This window comes from Haliaeetus leucocephalus, unplaced genomic scaffold (genome assembly GCF_000737465.1).
Source record: "Haliaeetus leucocephalus isolate CR32 unplaced genomic scaffold, Haliaeetus_leucocephalus-4.0 Scaffold306, whole genome shotgun sequence".
Taxonomy (NCBI): Eukaryota; Metazoa; Chordata; class Aves; order Accipitriformes; family Accipitridae; genus Haliaeetus; species Haliaeetus leucocephalus.
This window is the reverse complement of record NW_010972742.1, coordinates 4089625-4113600: the sequence shown is the minus strand read 5'-3', so window position 1 is coordinate 4113600 and position 23976 is coordinate 4089625. Positions and strand designations below refer to the sequence as shown.

General features: G+C 42.8%; 2 protein-coding genes across 2 annotated transcripts in view; one reads left to right on the top strand and one right to left on the bottom strand.

Annotated features, from left to right (window-relative positions):
* Positions 1–21049, bottom strand: part of DDX31 (DEAD (Asp-Glu-Ala-Asp) box polypeptide 31) — a 47717-nt gene extending 26668 nt beyond the window's left edge. Inside the window, exons 1-12 of the mRNA XM_010570862.1 lie at positions 20976–21049; positions 20316–20408; positions 19396–19440; positions 17760–17801; positions 16001–16065; positions 15074–15193; positions 13977–14083; positions 12988–13223; positions 12448–12624; positions 9711–9770; positions 3708–3758; positions 1522–1661 (exon numbers count right to left, since the gene is read on the bottom strand). Coding sequence (XP_010569164.1) covers positions 1522–1661; positions 3708–3758; positions 9711–9770; positions 12448–12624; positions 12988–13223; positions 13977–14083; positions 15074–15193; positions 16001–16065; positions 17760–17801; positions 19396–19440; positions 20316–20333 — 1061 coding nt within the window. The 5' untranslated portion in view covers positions 20334–20408; positions 20976–21049. The remainder of the gene's footprint in view (positions 1–1521; positions 1662–3707; positions 3759–9710; positions 9771–12447; positions 12625–12987; positions 13224–13976; positions 14084–15073; positions 15194–16000; positions 16066–17759; positions 17802–19395; positions 19441–20315; positions 20409–20975) is intronic.
* GTF3C4 (general transcription factor IIIC, polypeptide 4, 90kDa) overlaps positions 19002–23976 on the top strand; it is an 18684-nt gene continuing 13709 nt past the window's right edge. Inside the window, exon 1 of the mRNA XM_010570870.1 lies at positions 19002–19020. Within this exon, the coding sequence (XP_010569172.1) occupies positions 19017–19020 (4 nt within the window). The 5' untranslated portion in view covers positions 19002–19016. The remainder of the gene's footprint in view (positions 19021–23976) is intronic.

The window sequence follows — 23976 nt, the reverse complement described above, 5'->3', positions numbered from 1 at the left end:
AGACAATCCCCAGAGTTGTTTGGCTCTACTGATTTGAGAAGTGAAGAAAAAAAAATTATTCACATAAACCTCCCTCTGCTTGTTCAGCACAGTCTTCTACAGATTCCTGAAGAACACAGCTAGCTCAACAACAGGTCTCCTTAGCAGATATAATTACCAGTGTGAGTGACACTGCTCCTTAAACTTGTTAAAAAACAACAAAATCGGATAAAAGCATTAACATTTAAAATAAAAAAAGGAGGGAAATTTCCCTCTCCTTCTCCAACACTTCCAAAATATTAGAAAAACAGAACTTTCCACTTGGAGTTAAAAATTCACAATTATGTGGGATTTCACCTTTAAATGTCACTGCTGTTTGTTACATGAAAAAAACCCCTGTCAGCTTAGCCCTCCATGTCTTGCTGGTGTCTGCTTAATAGATAGTTACCTGGGATGATGGATGGCTCTTTGTTAGACCACTAAATGGCTCACAGCCTAGAATAAGCCTGTATTTACTGCCAACATTTGTTTGTTTCAAGGATGCAAAACCAATTCGACTCCAAGCAGCTCCACCCGACATAAACACAAGAAATAAAAGAGAACTAATTTGTGCATGAGTTTACAGGGCTCTATCAACACTAGTACAACACTAAAGGGACTCTACTCGGCTGATGTTCTGAAACGCCGAGAGACAGAAGTGCAGGGAGCAAGGGGAGTCACATATATCCAGCTGACTGTTGAGGAGCCTTGAGACTCGATAGCACTCCTGACTAGCAATGCTGAGCAGTGAGTTGTGGTTTTTCTTCACAAAAGGACCATTGCGCAAGCGGAGCTGGACTAAAATCTCATCATGTGTCAGCCATCAGGTAGCCAACTGCACAGTGGGCTGGTCCTTACCCAGCCTGGCTTGCTCTCACTGTCTACTCCCAAGTCTGAGCTGGAGCCGGCATAAGAGAAGCTCTCTCAGCTAGCCTGGAAGCACCCCCCACTTTTGGTCAGCACAGTCCACCCTCCTTATTGCCTTCCAGGACCATACTGGGCGCTCACCACTTACAAAAGCCTCTACTATTCCTGTCACAAACCACTTACACAACACATCTTGGCGAATTACTTGCCAGATATGACCCACAGCTCCCTAGCTATTTCTCTGCCGGATCTCTCCTGAAGAGAAAGCACAATCTCTGACAATATGGTGCTATGCAGGCAGATGGCCAGTTAGCGTTTGACAGGCTCATTTGACTTGTGATCTCCACATAGCCACGTTTTGAACCCAGGGCTAGAGAGAACAACAGAGTGCAAAGGATCTCCGACTATCGTCTCCTCTCTGCCCCTCACCACACACACTCACTCATGCACAATCTGTCAAGCTGATGATTTTCACACACTTTCCTTTTCTCCTTTTGCTAGTCTGGGGCTGTTCCTGGATCACAAGAATTAATAAATTCTTATTAAAACCTGCACGAGACACAGTCCCGCTGAAAGTGCCATGGAAGGTTAATTAGCAAGGATGAGCTGAAACTTTTGTTCGTGTTTCTGACTCACTTAATCTTGTGAGAAGCCAGCAAGCTGACATATTCTGCCTCCGAAGGCGCCAGGACAAGCAGGCTGTTCCCGTGACAGCCAATGCGAGCCGTCCTCCCGATCCGGTGGATGTATTCCGCAGGTGAAGCCGGAGCGTTATACTTCAAAAAGGGAACATGAGAAGGGAAAGGAGGAATTAACAGAACACAGCATGTTAATTATAAACGAGACACTCAGCCCGCTCATCTGAAACAAAAGGGATCTTAGCAAAACCCACATGCTGTACCTCCCTCGGAATTGGCCTGTTTATAAAGAGCCCATCGGGCTCATCCCTGTAACCATCACTCAGCCACCTCAGCCACAGCAGTTTTTTGACATGTGAATGTGACACATTGGCCAACTTTCAGATAATAGGACAGTTTCCCCATCTCAGTGTCTCTCTTTGCCTTTTACATTTTATTTCTATACAGGCACGTCAGGAACCTGTTTGCTTCCCTTAAAATAAAAAACAAAACAAAAAAAGACCCATAAACCCCAGCCCCCAGGAGTGCCCATCCAGAACAGGAAGCTGCCTGCTCTGCATTTGGGAGAAAAGCCATAAAATAAAAGACGACAGGTTCAAATTCAGAGTTGGGCTAAATTGCTTTGTTTCAATTAAAGCAAATCATAGCTGGTTACTGGATAGAAGAAATCTAAGAGAGATGAGGGAGTAAGTGCTTTCGGCAGCCTATGATACAGGTAGCGATTGCCTGCCCGTGTAACAATTATCAGGCACTACGAAAATGTTGCTTAAAGCCCCCCCAAATATAGCGGTGCCTCTCATTTACTTCACTGGAAATCAAAACTGCCCTGCCATTTGCAAGATCTGATAAAGGGTGACATATTTCCCTCCCTTTAACCTCCCCCTATTCTTCCCCCCCCTCCTCTCTTTCCTGGAAAAATGAACATGCACAGAGATACTGCTCAGAAATGAGCCCTCAGCAGTTTAACTGGAAAAAAACCAACAACCAAAGCCCACTCTAGTGTTTATACCTGTGCCCTCTGGCAAAGTTTCTACTGGCTAGAGGTGTGAGTAAGATGCTGTGAGCAATCTAATTGCTCCCTGCAGGTCCTTGCTCTTGGACACAGCTCTCAGGACAGCTGAGATTTCGCCTTCTGGACACACAGAAGTCTCCCAGGGCTTTAGGTAATTTGCACTGCGTTCTAACACTGGCAACTATATCTTTGGTTAAATTATATTAATATACAGATCTGGGAATTAAAGACTTCACTTCCCCAGCCTTCTCCGACTAGCTAGCTGCTACAAAATCTTTCTTTTTTAAAACCACAAAATTAAAATCAAATTTGTTACCTGAAGGGATGAGGTAGAAATGAAAAAGCTTTGTTGAGGCTCTGTGCCCTGTTCTTTTTACCCAGATGTCACTTGATACACAAGAATCTCTGTATCACTTTTTCCTCAATTCAACTAACCTTTTTTTAATTATAAATCTTTTATAAAAATGAAATCTGCTTCATGCTCTCAGCTTCCTCTTTGAAATGACAGGCTGCTATTTTTAAGGTTCAATCCATCTCCCTTAGTTTCTTTTTTTTTTTTAAAACACAATATTTCTGTCAACAGCAATGCAGCAGTGTTGGGGGTTTTTTTGGGTTTGGGTTTTGGTTTTTTTTGTTCTTTTTTTTTCTCCAGGAAAATCTGAACTATGCAGTTCTACTGAAAGCTGAATGCTTACAGGTACCCAGCAAAGCCTCACTTGAAACATTCAGGTCATTGCACAGGCACTATGGGGCTACTCAATGTTTAACATTAGGATCCCACTTAAACTCCTCATGGAACTGCCTCCCCAGCAAGCTCAGAAAAATAGAAACACAGAACTGCAAGAGAGATGGCCAGTACTTCACAAGATTTGGCTTCCTTTGCAAGGAAATGGAGGGTGCTTCCTCCCAGCCAGTGGAATATTATTACACAGCTGATAACACTAGAGTTATTGAAGAGGAAAACAGACTGTCAAAACCAAAGCTACGGTAGCAATGCTGTATCCTAGCAAAACCTTGAGTCCCAGTCCTGCAGTCAGGAACATGTGGGTCTCCCACACCTGTAGGCATCAGCACAAAGACCAGCAAACTGCAGAGGGAAGGTCTGGACTGGAAAGGGTTTTCATCTGAGCAAGACTGCACTTCATACATACATACATACACAGCAAACCTACCTGTACAATCCATGTAACTTGAGGCAGGTCTAGTCCACGTGCTGCAACATCCTTTAAAATTAATACAGAAATTACTTTAGTAAAAATGCTTTGAAGATATCAGCAAAGTAAGAACTCTTCTGGGATGGCAATCATGCCAGGAAAAAAACCGGCTATGCAGGTAGGAATTTTATGTGCCTAGTTTTGGGAGAGATGGACTGGAGGTCAGAAATAACGTTGAGGGTTTAAAAAGCAAGGAATATTGTTAACAGAATAATACAATAAAAAACCATCCACTACTATGGCCCAAAGCCTGGAGGATATAAAAACACCTATTTCAAAAGAGTGGTGTTGAATTACAGCAGTCTGCTACAGTCCCTTTACAATATATCTGAAAGAATCAACTGTCTTAATGGTAGTGATACCTGTGGTTCTTCAGTTTGTTTCACTGATGAAAATGCGCATAGGCACCTACTGCCCCAACAGTGAGAGAGGCAGAATTAAATCTCTGGAAGGCAACACTATTTCTGAGCACACCTTTCTCCACAGCAAGCCTAAGAACTAAAACCAGGCTGCTTATGATGAAAAGGAAAATGGCCATAAAGCAAATGGTCAAGGATCCTAGGCCTTGAGTGGAATGTCCAAAGATGCACTGATCTCCACCTACAAATAATTAGCTCTTTCCTAGGTGATGGTCTCAAGTTGAGGAGCAGATGACTTGCAGGTCACCTGGCCCTACGATAAAAGGCCAACAAACAATTTAGCAGAATCTGCAGGAAGCTGGAGTACAGCTCAAGGAGAGGGGACTTCAGCTACCCCTTAAGATTTTCACCAGTCTGGTTTTGATTTGGAGAAACAAAACTCAGCCCCGAAGAACAGAGTCTGAAGCTGCTGTCAGGAGTGTTATTTGATGTGCCAGCTGGTGAGAAAACCTATCAACTTGGAGAAGGACTTGAATGAGACCCTTTAGTTACCAATAGCCAGGATAGCTCAAAAAACATACCCTTTCAAAGAGAAAAGAGAGTTTAAATACTGTTCAAAACAAAGAGAGAGTGCAAATACTTTTCAATCTCCCTTCTTGATTTTCTGTTCATTAGTAATGTCCTCACATACTCCTTGGATTTTACATTCACCACGCGCAATAGCAGAGCAGGTGTGCAGGTTTAACTCTGTTAGGAAATGTTTTGGAACACATGTATCTTTTAGCTAGTTGCAAAATAGAATATATTAAGAACGTAAGCAGGAGCTTAATGTACTAAAAATGTGTCAGCCACCCACTGAAGTGTTTTCATGCAACTCCCACACACGTTAAAAGACTAGGAAGCTGATGTTTTGGCAGCAAAGGCCTTCCCATAAGCACTAGCCAGGTTGCTTTGTGGCTCCAACTGCAGTAAAAGAGGAGACACTTTCCACAGCGCCCACTCTGAAATAATACACACTTTCGCTCCAACACACTCATTAAGAAACGACTTGTTCCCAGAGTCAGAATGAACAGATGTACAAAAAGCCATTTAAAGGAGGTTGGAGAAAATAAATCAAGAGAAGTCAGGGAACACATACAGCAGTTACCGGGATAACAAGATTATAACCTCTACAGCATGATCAGACAGGAGTGCTGACATCTGATTCCTATCTGGCTGGCTCTTATATACTTCCACACTGACGAGTCTTTGGTCTTTTCCTATACTGCGCTCTAGACCCAGTAGTCTAGGAAAGGCTGTGTTTGATGAGAGGGCTCTGACCTTGGGACAGGGTCAGTTTACTGAAAATAAACAGATAGCCAAGCTGTCCCTGTGGTCAGGAGCAGGCACCTCCAACATGGGGAGGAGAAGGAGATGGCAGGAGCGGAAGCCATCCCTCTCATCCACCAGGATTCTTTCACTCCTCTTCTAAGGTACCTTCTCTCAACACCCCTAGCTGGGAAACTACTGCTGCAGACAGTATTGTTCTCATGTGCATTTGCCAAAGCAAGCAGGAAAGTTGAAAAGGTTAACCGAAAGCCTAATAGCCAGGGACAACATTTTAGGAGGAGGCTCTCTCCCATCATCAGCCTTGTATTCACTATTGCTTTCACAATGCCACCAACTCCACTCAGCTGTTACTGACACATATCAGCAGCTATTCTCCCGGGGTTTAACTTGGCTTTCTTTCAGAAGTGTCTTGGGAGTTACTGGTAATTGGAGTGTTTTGCAAACTCTCAAAGATTCCTCAGTATCAGTCCACCTGTGTCTCCTGTAGCTCCTTTTCCTCAAAGGCCCCAGTAGACAGCAGCAAGGTAGAATTAGGATAAAAAGTTTGAGTTGATTTGCTTTCCTTTGCTGGCAGAGCCCATGAGCTTCCTGCTTCTCAGATCTTTAGAAAAATACTTGTGGGTCAACTTACCAGGATAGAGAATACAGCCCAAGCAACAATTATCCAGTTTTACTACCACTACATTATTCCACACACAGAAGCACTAACCTGCTGCCCGTGCTCTTTCAAGAAGCCCAATAGATTTCCAATGTACTACTCTCCCTTCTTTTACACTGCCCCAGACAGCATTCCCCTTTCCACGCATGACCTCACACCACCATTCCTTAATAACAAGGAAATCAAGAATATGACACCTCAGCAGGTCACCGCTGATTCCTTTCAATGGGCAATGGAAGGGAGAAGTAAGTGACCATCTCACAGGAGCAAGAAGAAATAATCTACACCAGGGCAATTTTAAAGAAAATCCAGATGCCAAGCAAACACGATAAAAACAAGATAATGTGAAACCTTAACCATGTTCCTGCCCTGATCCCAACTGCAAGCCACAGAATGACATGGCATCAAGGTACAATCCAGCTGAGGACCCCCAGAAATGCTGAAATTTCTGCTTCTAACAATTCATGCTACCAGCCTGTGCTTGTGGTGGTGGGGTACGCAGGGGTGGGTGCAAGGAACGGAGGGCAAAAAGGCCACACTGAAAGCGAGGCGTATCGCTGCAGAAGATCAGAACCAACACAGCCACAAAAGTTTTGCAAGGGCCTTGGTTTGCTCAGTCCCTCTCACACAATCTAATTAGGGCAAAGGAAATTGCTAAAGTTGCTTTTGAAAGACACTCAATGGTGAGGTCTTGAAGGCCCTGAGCTTGACAATTGGCTGCCTACATGAGGCCTAGAAGTACAGATGGAAGGCAGCTTGCTCAGGTGCCAGGCTGTCAGTTGGATTAAAATGACTCATTTATTTACCAAAGAACCTCACAAAGTGCTTTAGCTAACAGGCAGAGAGGGCCTAACGGCTCTCCAAGCTGGGGAAGAAGCTCTCGCGCCTTCCCGGCCTGCCAAAAGTCATTACTGCCGAGTGTGGAAAGCCATCAGCAGGGTAGAGACCCCCGTCGGCAGGGTGACAGATTGGGCTGCGTAATCAGAGGAGGAAGGAGAGAGCACAGAAGCTGTCAGAGGCGAAAGCTCTTGGCTGGGGCCGCCAGAAAACTGGCAAGATGAGTTAGCGTGACTGAGTAAACAGCAAACAATCTCCAAATGATCTTTCCTCTCTCCCTGGAAGAGATGAACTTGTTTAAAAGGCACATCCCAAAGGAAGCCGCAAAGAACTTCAGTGAAGGAGAGAGAAATAAATCTGGATGAGACCCTCTGAGATACACGGCCCTTCTTTATTTTCTTGTCTGCCAGCTTATATTGTCTGGCAAAAATATTTTATGGAATATATTAATATACATATGACATAGAGCAAATTAATAAAAGGAACAGCAGGTCCCATTGCTTACTAGAGCGGAAAGATGGGTGGAGAACATGGCATAAGGGACAAGGGAAGGACGGGAACATTATTTGTGTTGCTCTTTTGTGAGCCAGGTTTCAAAATTTTGTGGGCACAAAATGTGATTTCACAGTGAAAAGAACAGAACCACCTTTCCGCAAAACATTTTTGCTAATATGAAGAAGAGTGTCGAAAAAGCAATGCCCTCAGAGACGGGAGGTGGTCACAGTGCCTGGCTGCCCTTTGGACATCTGCGTTGGGGAGGCACCTGTAATGTGGGACTAGTGCAAAGTGTATCTCTATATTAAGGTGTCCATATGGTCCCCATTACTGTGGTAACAGGCCACCTCCTGGTTTCAATGCATTTGTCCTCCCAACATCTCTGTAAGATAGAACAGTGCTACTATCCCCATTTTACAGATGGGGAGCTGAAGCACAGGGAGATTTTGGACTCAGACACACAACTTACTGTGCTTAACGTGCTAACCATGTGCCAGCTGAGCCATAGTAACTGTAACTGTCAGGATTTGCATCCCTGCCTTGCCGTAAATGCAAAGTAGCTTAGATTGAAATGAACGAGGGTTACAGTAAATGCATTACCTTACACTACCCTCTTCATGGCAATCTAGATTAATTCACATTACTTCCCATTTATGACAAGTCAAGAGCAAACACACAACTATCGCTGCTCAGCTGACATGTGGTTACTTGCCTTGTCATCACAATTCCACATCCACTTGTATGGAGTCTGTGGCATAGCAGAAAACTAAACTACATCTCCAGTGTCTCAAGAGGGTGATCCCATCCACTGGGATTTCTTTATCCAACTTCTTCTTCTTCCTACCTTGTCAATAGCTGTACGTTTCCTGGCAGATTTTTCCTGCCACAGGCTGCATTTCCCCTTCGAACAGTCTCACCCAGGAACTGATATCCCAGTGATTGCAATGATTCTGTTTTCTCTTTGACTAAAATTGAGCATTCGCTGTCTTTCCAAACTCATTAAACTGAAATTTCAGTAACAAGACATGTCCCTGAAATTTCTCAGTTATAGACAGCATTTGCATGAAGGATAACAAAGTTTAGCTATTTATTATTTAGAATTTACCAAATACTTTTTATCTTCAAAACACTTAATCTACGGCACTGAATGATTTAAGGTTTGCTATCCTCCTCAGCTGAGACACTGAAGTATTACCTCCATATATAGGGAAACTAAGTTATAGTTACACTTATGCATTGCAAAGATGCATTTTGACCTTGATCAAACCATTGAAAGGTTGTACACACAAGCAGGACCAAGACTAGCATGTAACAAGTACAATTTTACAGGTGATGCAATATATAATTTGGCAACCCTAAATCAAACACTCCTATAAACATGGCACTCCTTGTTTGAACCGCAGGCATGAAAATAAGATAAACTTCAGCTCCCACTCTCTGAAAAAAATTGCAACTAGTTTCCTTTAAGAATAACGTGCTGCAAGAACAGGAGTCATTTCAGAGCTGGAGAGGGTTTCTCAGCTCTAATTACTCCCGATCGCTGTAATTTACAAGTTTGCAGTGGGTAGAAATCGCCAAGATTCACACATTTTCAGATCAACAGCTGCCACTATTAGAGAGCAAATCGTGCAGCCTTCTGCACCACTGCAGCAGGCTAGCTGTGGCACCGACAGGTCAGAAACGAGAAGTGGAAGGTGCCACCACAACACAAGGGTGCCAGCAAACTTCAGTAGAGGACAAGAATTTCTCCCTCAGCACCCTTGAAGGAAGCTTGAAGGTCAAAGCATGGAGAGCAGCAGAGCATGTGCATTTCTAATGACACCATTCTCTGGTTGGGCTTCCTTTCCATCCCTGCAGGTTTTTGTTTTTAACCTTGGGGTAGTCATTAAGATAGGAAATATCACATTACATCCAATTTACCTGGCAGTTATGGGGCATACTACAAATCAGGATTGCGTTCTACTGACTGCATGTAGAGGGCAAGGCTCCAGCTTCAAATGAACAGATTTTTCCAGACATAAGACCATGCAAAATACTTAGAGGCCTCTTGTATAAGACACATGCTTTTTCTGTATATGGTACCTTGCAGCAAAAGAACATATAACAGTTTGCAAAGAGGGTACCAGTCCTTATTTAATATGTAGATGCAGAAAAAGGAGACGACTTTCCTCAAGGTCGGGCAGCGAGCTGGAATTAGAGCTCAGTGCCAAATCCTCTGTTCTAGCATTAGGTATCAGACAGGCCCATTAGAGTCCCTTTGCAGCTCCACGCTAAGTTACTTACAGTGCAAAGCAACGTGCCGGTCTTGGATTTTAGGAACTCCTGGAAGACCTCTGTTCTTTCCTAGAGGATTGAAACAGAAAAAATTAAAAGAGTGCTGATGCACATTACAGTCAAACATAAAGCAAATCAGCTAATAGAACAATCTAACTATGCCTCATTCACTATATCATGTACAGCTTCAAAAGCAAAGGAATTGAGTTCACGAGTTCCAGTCAGACACTTCCTGCAAATGGAAAAAAATCTATGGCTTACAGGTGTGGTCCCAGGTAGGAAGGCACAGAGGCTGGGGCAAGCCTGAATGCATTTGGTCAAATCAAAGCAGCCAACACCTCCACAGTTTGCATGGAAATATGGCCTGTATATGTCAAAAACCAGTAACTGTTTTACATGGAGAGGGGATCCACAAAAGATTCAGCAGCAGCAACAGAAGCACTGGCATACTTTATGGGCAACACAGGCTTTTGTGAATGCAAGAAAAAGCTGGGCATCTTAACTGCTGTCTGTCCAGTTGCACGATGAGCAGGATAAGCCGATTTTGTTGACACAGCAATATAGTCACAAGAGATCAGCCTCATTGTGCCCAATGGGGCATGCAGACAGTCACTGGACTGACTGTGTAATTATTAAGTATCAGGGATGCTCAGCTGCACAGCTGCTCATGTGAACTGTTGTGGGGTAAGTCTTCAGAGTAACAGGGCAATAGAGATGAGACCTTGGCCAGAAACCCCTGCCCAAGGGGGCAACGAGGCAGGACTCCTGGGCCCTGCAGGCAGCTGCCACAGAGCTCCCAGGGCACCCTCCCACAGCCTTCCCACAAGAAAAGGCCTCGTACTGGTGAGGGCCACCAACAGGACTGCAGACACTGGGATGGAGGTCATTCCTTCCCATGAGTGTCAGAGGCAGGTGCTCCCCAGCCTTGTCCTCATCACTGGTCTGCACCTGCAGGATTCCTGCAGCCCCCACTTTTAACAGGAGCTCAGGCTCCCAGGCAGGGCTGTCCACAGCCCCCAGATCCCAAATTACCCCACCAGCAGTCTTTGAGCCATTGAACCCCAGAATTGCAGGAACCTGCCAGTACGACTCCTCCCTTACCTTCAAAAGCCTCCTGCTTTGTCAGTCCCAAAACCTTCCTAAGCACACTCCAGTTAGTTTAACTAACTACCCTGGGGTGTGATTTTTTTCTTGATAAAAGCAACAGAAACTGATTCTCCAACCCACATTAAATCACAATATTTGCTATCACACAAGACAATCTCTGAGCACTAGTAACCAAAGGCCTCAGTAGCATTTGGTCTCCACTTGCCAGTACCACCTATCCACCTACATTCCCTCTCCTTAGCTGTGGGAAACAACCACACACTCACGCTCCCTTGATCTGATTCCATTCACTCTTCTTTTCAGAGCTCAGGCTGTCTCTGGCCTCAGTAACACCATACCTGCTTCCTTCCTGTCCCTTTTGCTTCCTCCTTCCAAAATATCCTTGTTTCCATGTTTCAAGCCTTCCTCCTCAGAGTTCTAGCTAGGAGTTAAGTGAATGTCCTGTTATGTTGATGATATAGAAGAAACCTTACATACTTGACTCCCAGCTAGAGGTACTGTTCTGGGAAAGAAGGGAAACTTGGGCCTTGCCGACACACTGAACCCTCTGCTGACAAAAATTAAAGAAGAGAGCACGCTGTATCTTGTTGACAATGACAGCAGCCGTGCTCAGCAGTACCATATGGGATCCACAATTTAGCTCCATTAATGCTCTTAATTTGAAGACATCAAGCACTAATTACACACTGGGTACTAAAAAGGCAAAACCCTTCCCCTGGTGCCAGCTACTTAGTGGTGTTCTGTTGGCTTAACAGCTGGTCAGGGTAGAGTTGGGCGAGACCAGGCCTGCTCACTCGCTCAGGCAGGCAGGTTGAGGAAAGGCCAGACTGCAGGGACAGCAAAGCACATGTTTCTGGTCTCCACAGGATGGGAATGAGTGAGAAAAACAATGGCTCTTCACCTCTTGCTTCATCAGAAGAGCTCTATTCATTTACCATCTCTGCTGTGCAGCTCAGAGTAGAGCAGTAACCCTCTCCATCACAGACCAAGGGCAGGATCAGGGGCTGAACTTTCAAGGGAGGTCCCTCAGCTACAGAGAGAAATGCTGCAGTGACAGTTCATTTGACACTCTTCTCCTGGCCTCTCAGCCCTGTGTAGCAAGCTCCAATCTCATCACCCAGGCCTATCCAGCTAAAACCTACACCTATTTGGGGGTAATCACTATTACATTGTTATTATTCCGTCCCACGGAAAAGAGCAGTCTGTCAAGACATGGTTCTTCAAGACCAAAGCCAAATTGCTCCATCCTTATCTAATGGGGGCAACTTACTGGGTAGTAATGTTTTGGGGCTTGGATGAGGTTTTCCTTTGGCATTAAAAGCCTGTCTTGACCACTTGAGAGAGAACCATGGATACATAAATGGTTTAAGTGCACCCACTGGGAATACAGAAAGGCTGTCTCAGCCTGCTGAAATAACACCTCTTGCCTCTTCAGCTGTGTTTTTCAGATATAGCTACCAAGGTACTTTCCAGAAGTGGGACAACATTCTTATTCTCATTAGCAGATGGAAGAGTGAGGCCCCTAGAGGTGAAATGACTCTCTGTCCTCTCTTCTGCCCTCCTCCCCAAAATAACCACATAATAAATCATAGGGAATAAGGAATAAAACTGTGTATCCTGACATTTTAAGAATGCTTACTTCCTGTTCCATGTTGCCATGCAGTCGTAGAAACTGTAAGTGCGCAGAGGAGACAGATGAATGTTCAAGTTGTTCTGATTCTAGCCCTCCTGAAAGGACATTTAGAAGGAGCTCATAGTGGAATTCCACTTGTTCACAGCTGGAGAAAAAGATGATCATCTTGTGGTGTTTTTCAAACTGCAAGAAAAACAAGAAAATCGCACATGACCATTTCCACAGACCTCTCCCAATTCCCTGATCATTATAAGATCTATGTGGCTTCCACATCCGGAGATACGATTATCCGGGAAAGGATTATGGAGTTTGACACCAAATGCTGAGACCGCAAAAGAAGTATAAGCACTGGCTGCACAGGTATCTCAATGTCAGCATGAGAGACGCAATAGCACCTCAGCTCTCTTGTGGCTCCCTGTACACCAGATGCACTTCAAAGCCCCAGATCTAAGCCACGCTATCCTTGATAGAGTAACAGATAAAGGAGATGGAAAGGGCAAGGGGCTACTTAATAATATAAACACAATAATATAAACAGAATCTCACCTTGCATTTCTCAAGGATAAAAGCTGCTAACGTGACAAGCCTCAGTTTGCTGGGGACCATCATGACATACTGCTTGAGCTTCTCTGGAACAGCAAAGTTTTCCTGGTCCATGTGGTTTGATGAACTACTGGCTTGTCTACCCGTTTGTGATGCTGGTTTGAGTGCCTTCTGGATTTCATCTGCTATGGAAATGCTGATGGGATCATTCAAACTGATATCGGCCAGTCGCGTTACTCCTAAATCACAGAAAATGAAAAATACATTCAGTCCAGTCCGGGGTGCTGCTGGGGGGCGCGATGATACAGTCACATAAAAAAAGAGCTAACGCAATTGTAGTAAAAAGCAATGAAGGGCAAGGAACTAATGAACCATGCCTCAGACACTGACAGAACAGAACCACAAACTTCAGACTTTTCAGGGCTTAGTCAGGCTTAGTCGCTGTGGGCTCAACTAAAAGCATCACAAGACACTACTTCAGCCAACTGTGCTATTTTACATTACATAAATGTCTTGACCAGATAGACAGCATTTGGCAGTCCTGTTTTTTAAGTGTGTGTGTGGAAAAAAACCCAGCAGATCTTCACTCTATCAAGAGTGCAGGAGTCATGAGACCTGGCTCAATTCTTGCCTCAGCAACTGACTTCTTGTACGATACTGAGCAAATCACACAACAGCTGTCCTGTCCTGTCATGAGCTTTTTGCCTTAATTCTATATTTGTAAAGGAAACAAACAAACCAGTGCTTCCCAGCTTCACAGTGACTTTGCTCTGGAATTTGAGAGACGTATGTAAGGACCATGTAAGTATATACACTGACAGAAATTCCAGTAATGAAGGACAAGTGTCATAAGCCCAAAGAAATCAATAGGCATTATTCCACTTCTGCAAAGGGCTTCAGACTGGGCTGTAACATAATCAGACTCAACCCATTATTTTGCAGTTGCCTGTGTGTTATTCAGCTAAAAGAGAGACCATCTGTCTATAACCTACCTTCTGTGAGGGTGGCTGAGAGCAGGACATTCTGACGTGTCTTTCTCTCGGCATTTAAAGCATTGAGTATCACAGCTACAGCCTTCTCAAAGCCCAGGTCCAGGATCCTACAAAAACAGCAGAAGTGATGAAAGATGCTGTAGGAAGGAATGAGGAGAAAGTCTTAATGCTACATGAGCCAATTAGGAATAGAGGAAGTGCTAAAGCTGATCAGATCTTTGGCCCATCTAGCTTCATGTTCCATCTTCAACTTTTGCCAGGGTCAGACAAGTCAGAAGACACTGACAGAATTTCTGCAATGAATAACTGTACAATAATATGTCCAAAGGGGACATTTCTGCCTAATCCCAGATATCTGGTGCTTGGCTGAGGCCACTGAGCATGAATGGTTTAAGATCGTGTGCACGCTCTCTCTCTTATTTTTTAAAGTTATTTAGTGAATTATGATGCAGAGGGTATCATAATTATTTTCCATATAGTCCTGGTTTTGGCTGGGATAGAGTTAATTTTCTTTCTAGTAGCTGGTATAGTGTTATGTTTTGGATTCAGTATGAGAAGAATGTTGATAACACACTGAAATTTTCAGTTGCTGCTAAGTAGTGTTTAGACTAAGCCGAGGATTTTTCAGCTTCTCATGCCCAGCCAGCAAGAAGGCTGGAGGGGCACAAGAGGTTGGGAGGGGACACAGCCAGGACAGCTGACCCAAACTGGCCAAAGAAGTATTCTGTACCATGTGATGTCATGCCCAGTATATAAACTGGGGGGATTTGGCATGGGGCATCACTGCTCAGGAACTAACTGGGCATCAGTTGGCGAGTGGTGAGCAATTGCATTGTGCATCACTTGCTTTGTATATTCCAATCCTTTTATTCTTACTGTCATTTTATTATTGTTATTATTATCATTATTAGTTTCTTCCTTTCTGTTTTATTAAACTGTTCTTGTCTCAACCCATGAGTTTTACCTTTTTTTTTTTTTTCCCCTGTTTTTCTCCCCCACCCCCCTGGGGGTAGGGGGAAGTGCGTGAGTGGCTGTGTGGTGCCTAGTTGCTGGCTGGGGTTAAACCACAACACGTATCTAAACACTTGAAAGTTTACCTGTCTGCTTCATCAATAATCAGCCACTGAGTGCGACGGAAATGAATACATTCTGTGGACTTGATGTGATCAACCAGGCGACCAGGAGTTGAAATTAGGATATTTATCCCTTTACGTAATCTGTTTAGATTAAAACACAAAAAAAAGAAAAAGAAACAAGAAAAAAAGAAAGAGGAAAAAAAAAAGAAAATAAAACATACAGGTTAGCAGTAACTCTGGAATAGGAACCCAGAGTGAGGAACTGGAACCTACAGAGGAAAAATCATGGCCACAGTAAAATCAACAGGGACAGTGATTAAAACTGAAATTTCTTGCACAGCTAAATTTTATCCTTGATCATCATTGATATTCAGAGGCATACTTGGTGATAAGGACAGGGTGGAAAGAAATATTAATAATATTAAAAAAAATAATCTAAAACACCCAAGCTAGGTTTTCTTTTCTAATTGAGTACTTTCTTTACTGTCAAGAGTAAACTTCTTTTTGTGTATACTTATACAGGAAGAAATGAAAATTCCATTTTGGATTACCAGCTTACAATTCAATTCTTGAAAAGGGAAAAGAAAGAGATTTTTAACACCAGGAAATCTCTTCTCCAGAAAGCAATTTCCCCCATAACAAACACTGTAGACAGCACTTGGTGGTAAGCAAATACAGGTGTTTGTCAGAAGAGAAAAAAAAATACTGACACAAGAGATCATCTTCTCAGAAGGCTCATCAACATTTTAGAAATAGATCCAACTGGGGGAAGTGAATACTTCCTGCTGACCCAGTCACTGTATCTGTGTAAGATCCAGGGGGATCACAGCTTGATCCAAACTCACAATCCTCTCTCACAGTAAGAAAAGCACTCTAAAGAAGAGTAACAGATAAAAACGCTGTAGAGCAGAAGAACCCAAAATACGACTTAAGAAGTTGGCTTCCTACCTGGCTTTTTCAGATTTTCTCTTTTCTCCCCCCATTAGCACTCCAGGCACAATCCAGGCAAATGGCTACAGAAAGGAAAACCAAGACCAATATAGATTCTTAACAAAGAGACAGAGCCTAATCCAAAAATGATATTTCTGGGCAAAAAAAGAAAGGACTGGGGCTGACAGCACTGTGCATCTGATTTGATCTAACAGATACAGTCTACATGCACTCTGTCACCCACAGCTACATATCAATGGCACCTTTAGTTCTAGCCATGTAACTTGCTTCCCACATCATCTAGGAAGATAGAAATGCAATCATTTTTGCACCACTTCCAATCACATAATAATATTTCTTTTCCTTCTCGCCATGTAGCCTATATGTTCAAAGACAAGCTACAATGCTATTTCTTCATCTTGCCTTTAAGCAGTATCTTCCTGTGGCCAAGGAAAATTTAAGAAAAAACACAGGACCTGTAAAGTTTATAAATACATACACAGACCTACATGCACACAGTCACCATGTCTGTGAACATTAAATGTCAGTCTCATTGATATTGGCAGGAGTTTTTGCCACTTACTTTAATGAGGTCCAATCCTTCATTGAATCCAATACTGTCCAATATTTACAGGGGAGATAATCAAAGCATAGTACTGCCATTGCCTCACTCAAGAGGAAATGCAGGACAGAAGCAGAGCACAGCTTGTAAGGACTGCACAAACGTGTGACTGGTAAATAGGCTTAAGTTTGCACAGGTCACTGCTTGCCAGAAATGCTCCAACAAAATAGTTTCTAGAAAAAGAGTTTCTTTTTAAGGTTTAAAATAAGGAAGATGTCTAAGCAAGATCCAGGCAATATAACCTTAGCAGTTGGCATTAGAGTGATTGTGTCAGAACAGCTCAATCAACCTTTTTCTCTCTCAGTAATTACATAACCATATTACACTTTCCAGTCATCCAGTCCTTCCAAGGTCCAGTCAGACCTGCTTTGGGTCACTATGACAGTTTACACTGGACTTGATGGTTACTACACATTATATGTAACAAAACTGAAGGGGGTCAGTCTAGACTTCATCCTTTGAAGGACATCAAAAGTCCACTCATAGTAATTTCTCATTACTATGGAAGAAGACTGAAGTACTTTAAACCTCAGCATGACACAACAAAATCTGACTTGGTAATTCCAGCACTAAAAAAGACTTGGAAAGTGCCTTATTATTTCAAGGAAAAAACCAGAAGAGGGAGTGGGAATATGGATCAGATGAACAATTTAGATACCTTCTAGCCCCATGGTAAGATACTCCGCCTCAATTAAAAGGAAAGCACTATCATTTGATGATTTTAAAAGCCTTCTAATTTCTCCAGGCATTCAACTGGCAAAGCAGTTCACCAAGTTCTACTCTCCATCTGTCTAGTATTAGTTTCACTAAAACGGCACTTGTCATTGTGAGAGTTTCCATTCATAACTCAGGCAGAAACAATGGCAGGTACTTCTAAAAACAAAACGTTGTGAAAATCAACTACACTTGTTTATGAAAACATGTGCAACTAAGGTGCTATAATTAATCACTTAATTGTTCACGTAATAGTTTAAAACATGCCACAGGGAAATCAGGCACTTAAGTCTTAAACAGATTTATCTTTAAGGACCATATATCTTGCCAGATGCTGGATCTCCTTAAGCATCCAGTTGAATTCACCAGAACTGAAATTGCTTAGCATCTTACAGCAAGAAGCTCAAGGAATAAGAAGAACACAGAACATCGAATTCTTACCTTAAGTAGTTTCTGCATTGTATCAAAACTTTGGAGTGCAAGCTATGGAAATCAACAAAAGAAAGTGAGCTCTGAAAAAGTCCCTGGACTACAAAGATGGACAACAAGCCCCTTTGACTCAAAAATCTGTAAGCTAGTCTAGTTATGTATATCATCAGAATTCTAAATACATCCTTAATTTTTCTTTTAGAAGCTGCTTATTATTTTATTCTCTTGCATAATCTTTCTTTTATTATATTTGGACCTGTTCAAAAACCTCTGTATTGGTTCAGCTCCACAAGCCAGCTCTCAGGACAATAGAGACTTCTGCTGGCTTCTGTGAATGCCCCAGGGAGAAAACAAGCCGAAGCCACAGAAGATTTTGCTCCACTGGAAGAGTGAAAAGGAAAATGGCACAATTTCTGGAAGAAAACTACTATGAAAAGGAAATGCAGCCCAGAGGTTAGTTATCTTCTGGCAGTCAGGGCAGCCCACATTATTCCCTCACCTGACCCATGGAGTGATCATACCACTGGATCTTTCTACCTCTCCATTTCCCAGTCAGTAGAAGGGAGATGGTACGCACAAAGCTTGCAAACCTAAATGTCTGGTCAGTAGGAAGCATATAGCTGTTGGGTTTCATGTACCATCTGACAGCCATTTCTGCTGTGGCAATGAAGAAGACCAAGAAAGGCAATGGTGCCACCCTGACTCATTCATGGAATGAGTATGTGAGCAGGGCTTAGTTATGGGAGTAGAACTGTTTTAAATGCTCTGACTACACATGCTACATACTATCACTTGCCAGGCTCTCAAGAAGGCCATTGCTTTCAATACAAAGTAAAATACCAACTGTAATTACAAATTATCTTCATAAGTACTCTCAATGGCAGACCTTTAAACAAGCTTACGCACAGTTTCCTACATGCTTAGTATTCATACAGCATCCTAGAGAGGCAGTAAGTTTGCTGCTGTAAAAATTTAAATAGCTTCAGAGCTTTCTCCTTTCATGGAACCGAGCTGAGATATTGCACTGCAGGTTGCATAAAATATTGTGCCCCAAACTAGATACCTGCAATCAATTCTCCACATGGAAGTTATTATCATTTGAAAAAAAAAAAAAAAAAAAAAAAAAAAAAAGGTTGATACCCTCCTCTGAAATTGCCTTTGCAATTGCAAATAATATAAATCAAATAGAAGAGAGTTCAGTGGAGAAACCAACTCCTGGAAGCCTCATCTTCAGCATTCACTTACGGATTTAAAAAAAGGGCTTTAAAAATGAAACGTTTATATAAACCTACACATTTGCAAAGCTGATTTCATTGGTTTTACTTACTTCCCCTGTGTGAGCTAGGCAAGCTTCTCCCTCCCATTTCTCCCTCCCATGCACTGAGCTACAGAGTTTCTCCAGCCTTCACAATTATTTCCAACTGCATGAGGAAAAGTTTGAGATTCCTTCTTCCTTACTTCAGTATGGCACTGAACAAAAATGACAATACGCATCTAGAGAGCAAACGCTCTTTCTGTGAGGGCAAGATTTCAGCAAAAGGACAGACGTTTCCTAAGACAGTCCCTGGTGGACTCGCGTCTACATACTAAAAACCAGTGTTCAAACACTCAGATTCAGACAGAATCAGAAAGAAAAAAGGCCACCTACCTCTCTCGTTGGGACTAGTATGAGCGCATAAGGCCCATCACTGCGCTGCAAACAGAGAAGACAAGAGGTCCACTAAGAAGAATGTAGGTAGCACTGATAAACAGAGCACTTCCACGTCTAACGGCTATTAGCCAACAAAGTGAATTCTGAAGGGTTTTAGTACAAGTTTGTATACAACAGCCTGGGATATTGCCCCCTCCCAGCTTTTAAAAACAACAACAATCTTTCAAACATCAAAACTGCATTGCCTTCTCTTTCCTGCTTGGAAACCCTGCTCACAGTCACACCCAACACTTTATTCCATATGCATATTGTTTCACTCTTGTATTTCTGAGTTGCAGAAACACTCTCATGTTTGATGTACAGCAACAATCTGTAGGTAGCAGCTGCAGATGGGTTGGAAATAACCCAACAATCCAGGATGGTTGGAAACAGTTCAACCCATAAGGAAATTCAGGATGATCTCTTCCCATAAAAGGCACAAGAGATGGCAGATCTGCAGCAGCATTTTCTGGTCAACCAGATGATCCAAATTGGGAGCAATTATCAAATCTCACTCTATGTCAAAGATTAGAAACTTATTACTCCTAAAGACATGACAGCAACCTTTGTTTTCAGTTCTTCCGGCTTCAAGATCATCGCTTCTTCCACAGTCTACCTTCTCCAAACTTGACAATTTAGCTTATCTACAATTTAGCCTACTGCATGAACTAACAGGGAACGTGTAACATAGTTCTTGCATCCTCTGTATCTCAACAGTACAGGAGGATCACATAAGCCACATGCACAAATAAAGGGGAAGAAAGACTGCTTGACCTTTCTGTCAAGAAGAGACAGTGATGACTGCAAAATAAGAGCTGGATTTTATGTTTATTAATCTTAATACCAAAAGCAAATATATTTAATTCTGTTGCACATACCTGTATTTTGGATTCCATTCCTTGCAAAGACTGTACAAGTGGAATTCCATAGGCAAGAGTTTTACCTTTTTAAAAGGGAGAAAATTGGAAGACCTTCCATCAAAAAAAAAAAAGAAAAAGTGGCAATTACAGCAAATTAAAGTACCATTCATCCTACCATTCTTAAACGAGGGTCAGAGTCTGGAAAAGTTTTAATTAAGCAGAAAGTTTCCAAAACAAAAGATTGACAAGCAATTCACCAAAGGGTTAAATTAAAAAAAAAGAGAGGTGGTGGTATCCCATTAAGATCTACCTAAATAAATATTCCCACCCACCCAAGAAAAAGAGACATCCAGACATAGTTTGCTGTAGAGCAAGCACATAAGTTTGTAACGTAAGAGCGTGTGCTGCTCAGCTCCGCTGGCCTCCTGGATCTGCATCCCCAGCATAAGCCTTGGAATAGGCCCATGTGCAATAACTGGCAGCTGCACATCAACATTCAGTCCCACCACTGCGCTGTTACAGAAGTTTGCATGGCATCTGTCTGTGTCACAGCAGTCCCACGCCAAGCTTCCCAGCCTGTCACTTTTACGAGCTGTACTGGGAACATGGGGTTTTGGTTCTGTTGTTGGGATCCAGTTTAATATGCCCAGGGAAGGAGACTGACAATTAAATACTGACCTGAACCAGTCTGAGATCTCACTAGAGCATCTTTGCCTTGCAGGAGCACAGGAATTGTTTGCTTCTGAACACTGCGTAACAAACAAAACAGATTAGGAAATACGAATGCAACGCAGGATAGAATCCTAAGGTTTTAACATACAGTGACTGTTTCAAAACTGTTTACCCCAAATTCCATGCATTCATCTCTGCAGTGTAGCTACATCACTAGAGGTAATTTCTAAGGAAAGCCACTGGATAGGCATCGGATGCGATAAATTGAAAAATGATGGTCTTATGATTCAAGTACCAAATTAGAAGGCAGGACTCCAAGGTTCCATCTTCAGCTGTGACAACTGACTTACTGTGTAACTTACAAGTTATTTCTCATCCCAGATTTTTAAAGCAACAAACCCTATGGCAAATGGGACAGCTTAATGGGTACTGTGGTCTTCACAAACAAATAACATATAATGAAACAATCATAGATGATTGGCTTTAAGGGCTAGCGAAGTGCAAAATTTCTATATAAATTTGCTTACCTGGTCATGCTACTTATCTTTAGGACAGTGTTTATTGTGGAGATCTAGAGAGATAACAAAGAGCAGTAAACAGGTTTCATTGTCAAACTGTTCCTTTTGTTACTTTTTGTAGTACAAGACAGAGCAAAAAAACAGAAGACTGATGCTTATTCTCTCTATTACTGGTCCAGGGCAACTGGCTGCAAGAGTTCCCATGTCCTCAAAATATTTCTTAGCTAATCAGAATTACACCACTGCTGGTACATCGTGAAATAGCAGACTTGTTAAAATACTGCATTCCCAAATAGTTTTCTGTGGTTTTTTGGTATTACAACTGCAACCAGTGAAGGGTGCTGGGACAGTGCATTTGGGGACAGGTCAGGACGCTGGCCAGCACGCTCAGCTAAAAGACTGCAACAAAATCAGGCAAAGTACTGGCAAGCCTGTCCAAGTCACCATGAATAAAGGTGCATCTCAGCTCTCTAATCTGCTCCCCACCCAAAAAAAAGCATGTTTCAAGGCATACAGCCTTCCTGCCACTCACCAGATGTGGATGGAGGTCCAACTGGCTAAAAGAATCTGTAGTGAATACATTCTCTTGCACCTGCTGCACTGCTTTTCTGAGTTAGGGGAAACAAACCAAAACAAAAAAAAGCACATGGTGTGGTTAAAAATTATACAGTAGTATTCTGTGTAAACAGCAATGAAACGACACGTACTGAGCAACTGCTTTGCCCAAGCAAGGCCAAAAATTTAGGACACTGAATTTCAAGGCATTGAAAAGGTTTTTTTTTCCCTCCCATTTGTCTAAAATACCTGTGAATTTCTGGGATATCAGGGTTGTTTTTAAACAGGCTGGATGTCTTAATGAAAGGTTTGCTCTTCTGGCTTTCATTTTGGTTGTCAGTCAACTGCTTCTTAGAAAGAGATTTTTGTGATGAACTTCCCTTCTCCCTGATGTCAGCTTCTGTAGCACATTTCTTGAAGGTGTTTATTGATGGCTTACGTTTACGTTTCAAAGGTGGGTTTCCGTGCGGAGACTGGAGCTTTCTTTTCACAGCACTAGACTGCTTTAATGTTAACAAACAAAACAGATAGCAAGAATTCATTAATAACTGAGAATTAGCAACATGACATTATGTTGAACACAGACATCAGCCCACAGACAGATCCTTATTTTTGGAATCCCCTACCGAATGACTAAAGAAACTAAGTTTGATTTTTGCAGCTAGACAGTTCCTACTCTAACAGATTCACCACCATGCCTGAGACCTCTGAACACTACTGAAATGCAAAGAGGAATCTAAAATCATATATAGTCCTCATCTCTAAAGGATTTCATCTAGCTTCTCCAGTAACTGAGCAGAACACGCTTTAAAAATCTCTCAAAAGCTCTGCAAATCTCCCAATTACATTAAAGCCGTCCCTGTAGGCTTCCTTCTTTCTGTGGGCAGGAAGGATGGCCTGTACTTCACTCCAACTTACGCTTCTGCCAACTTTCAGCGTTTCTGAGCTCTTTATTTCTTCTTCTGCAGCAATCAGTTTATTTTACTGATCTTCCAATCATCTTAAGCAAAACTTTTGCTCTCCCCAGATCCCTCCAGGAACAGTGAAGAAGAAAATTAAATTTAACTTCCTTTGGTCCCCAAAGCTCTTCAGTGTCCCCCAGCCCTTTTTTAATGAACTTATTTTTCCCGACACAATTGCAGAACTCCTGAAACGTGTGAAATGCCAGCACAGCCTTGCTCCACTTTTCTTCTCTCCCCCGCTGTTAGTTGCACACTCTGATTTTCTTTGTCCTCCTATGAACCACATTGTTTTCAAGTTCCGTTACTTTTTTCACCTCTTTCTTCACATCTTTGGCAACGAACCAAAAACCAACCTCCTTCCACCAACATTCACTACCAGAAAGATGATGGTGGTGGTGCCATACCTCAAAGTACCTAATATAGTCAGGATAAACCCTAACAAACACTTAACGCTCACATACTTTTGCATAGCGTTCTAAGAACGATTTAAAAATCAGGACTAATAATTGAAACAACCCAGAATCGCTGTAACAATAACTTCAAAATGGAAAACGTCTGCTTAACCCATTCTTGTTCTCCTCTCCTCAAACTCATGAGAATAAAGCACCTATTCCTGCAGCTCAGAGCATTCCCACAATTAGAAGCTTGCTCTCAAATAGAAGAAGATTTCCCCTCCCTGGCAGCAGTGCAGAGCATCTCTAAACGAGGCAGAGGCCTGTAAGAGCATTACCCGCACCTTCAGCCCCCAGCGAGTCAAAAGCCGCCGACACCGCCAGGAAAGCGCAGAGCAGTCCCACAGCAGCCCACTTAGAGGGATTCCAGAAGCTCGTACCTGCCGTTCCCCCCCCACCCGCCGAGTCTTCCCCCTCCACAACCACCACCCAAGGGGGCCGGGCCCGTCTCCCCGCCGAGCCACCGGGTCCCTCTGCAGGTACCAGCCAAAGGTCCGATTGAAGAACTTTTCGGACGCTG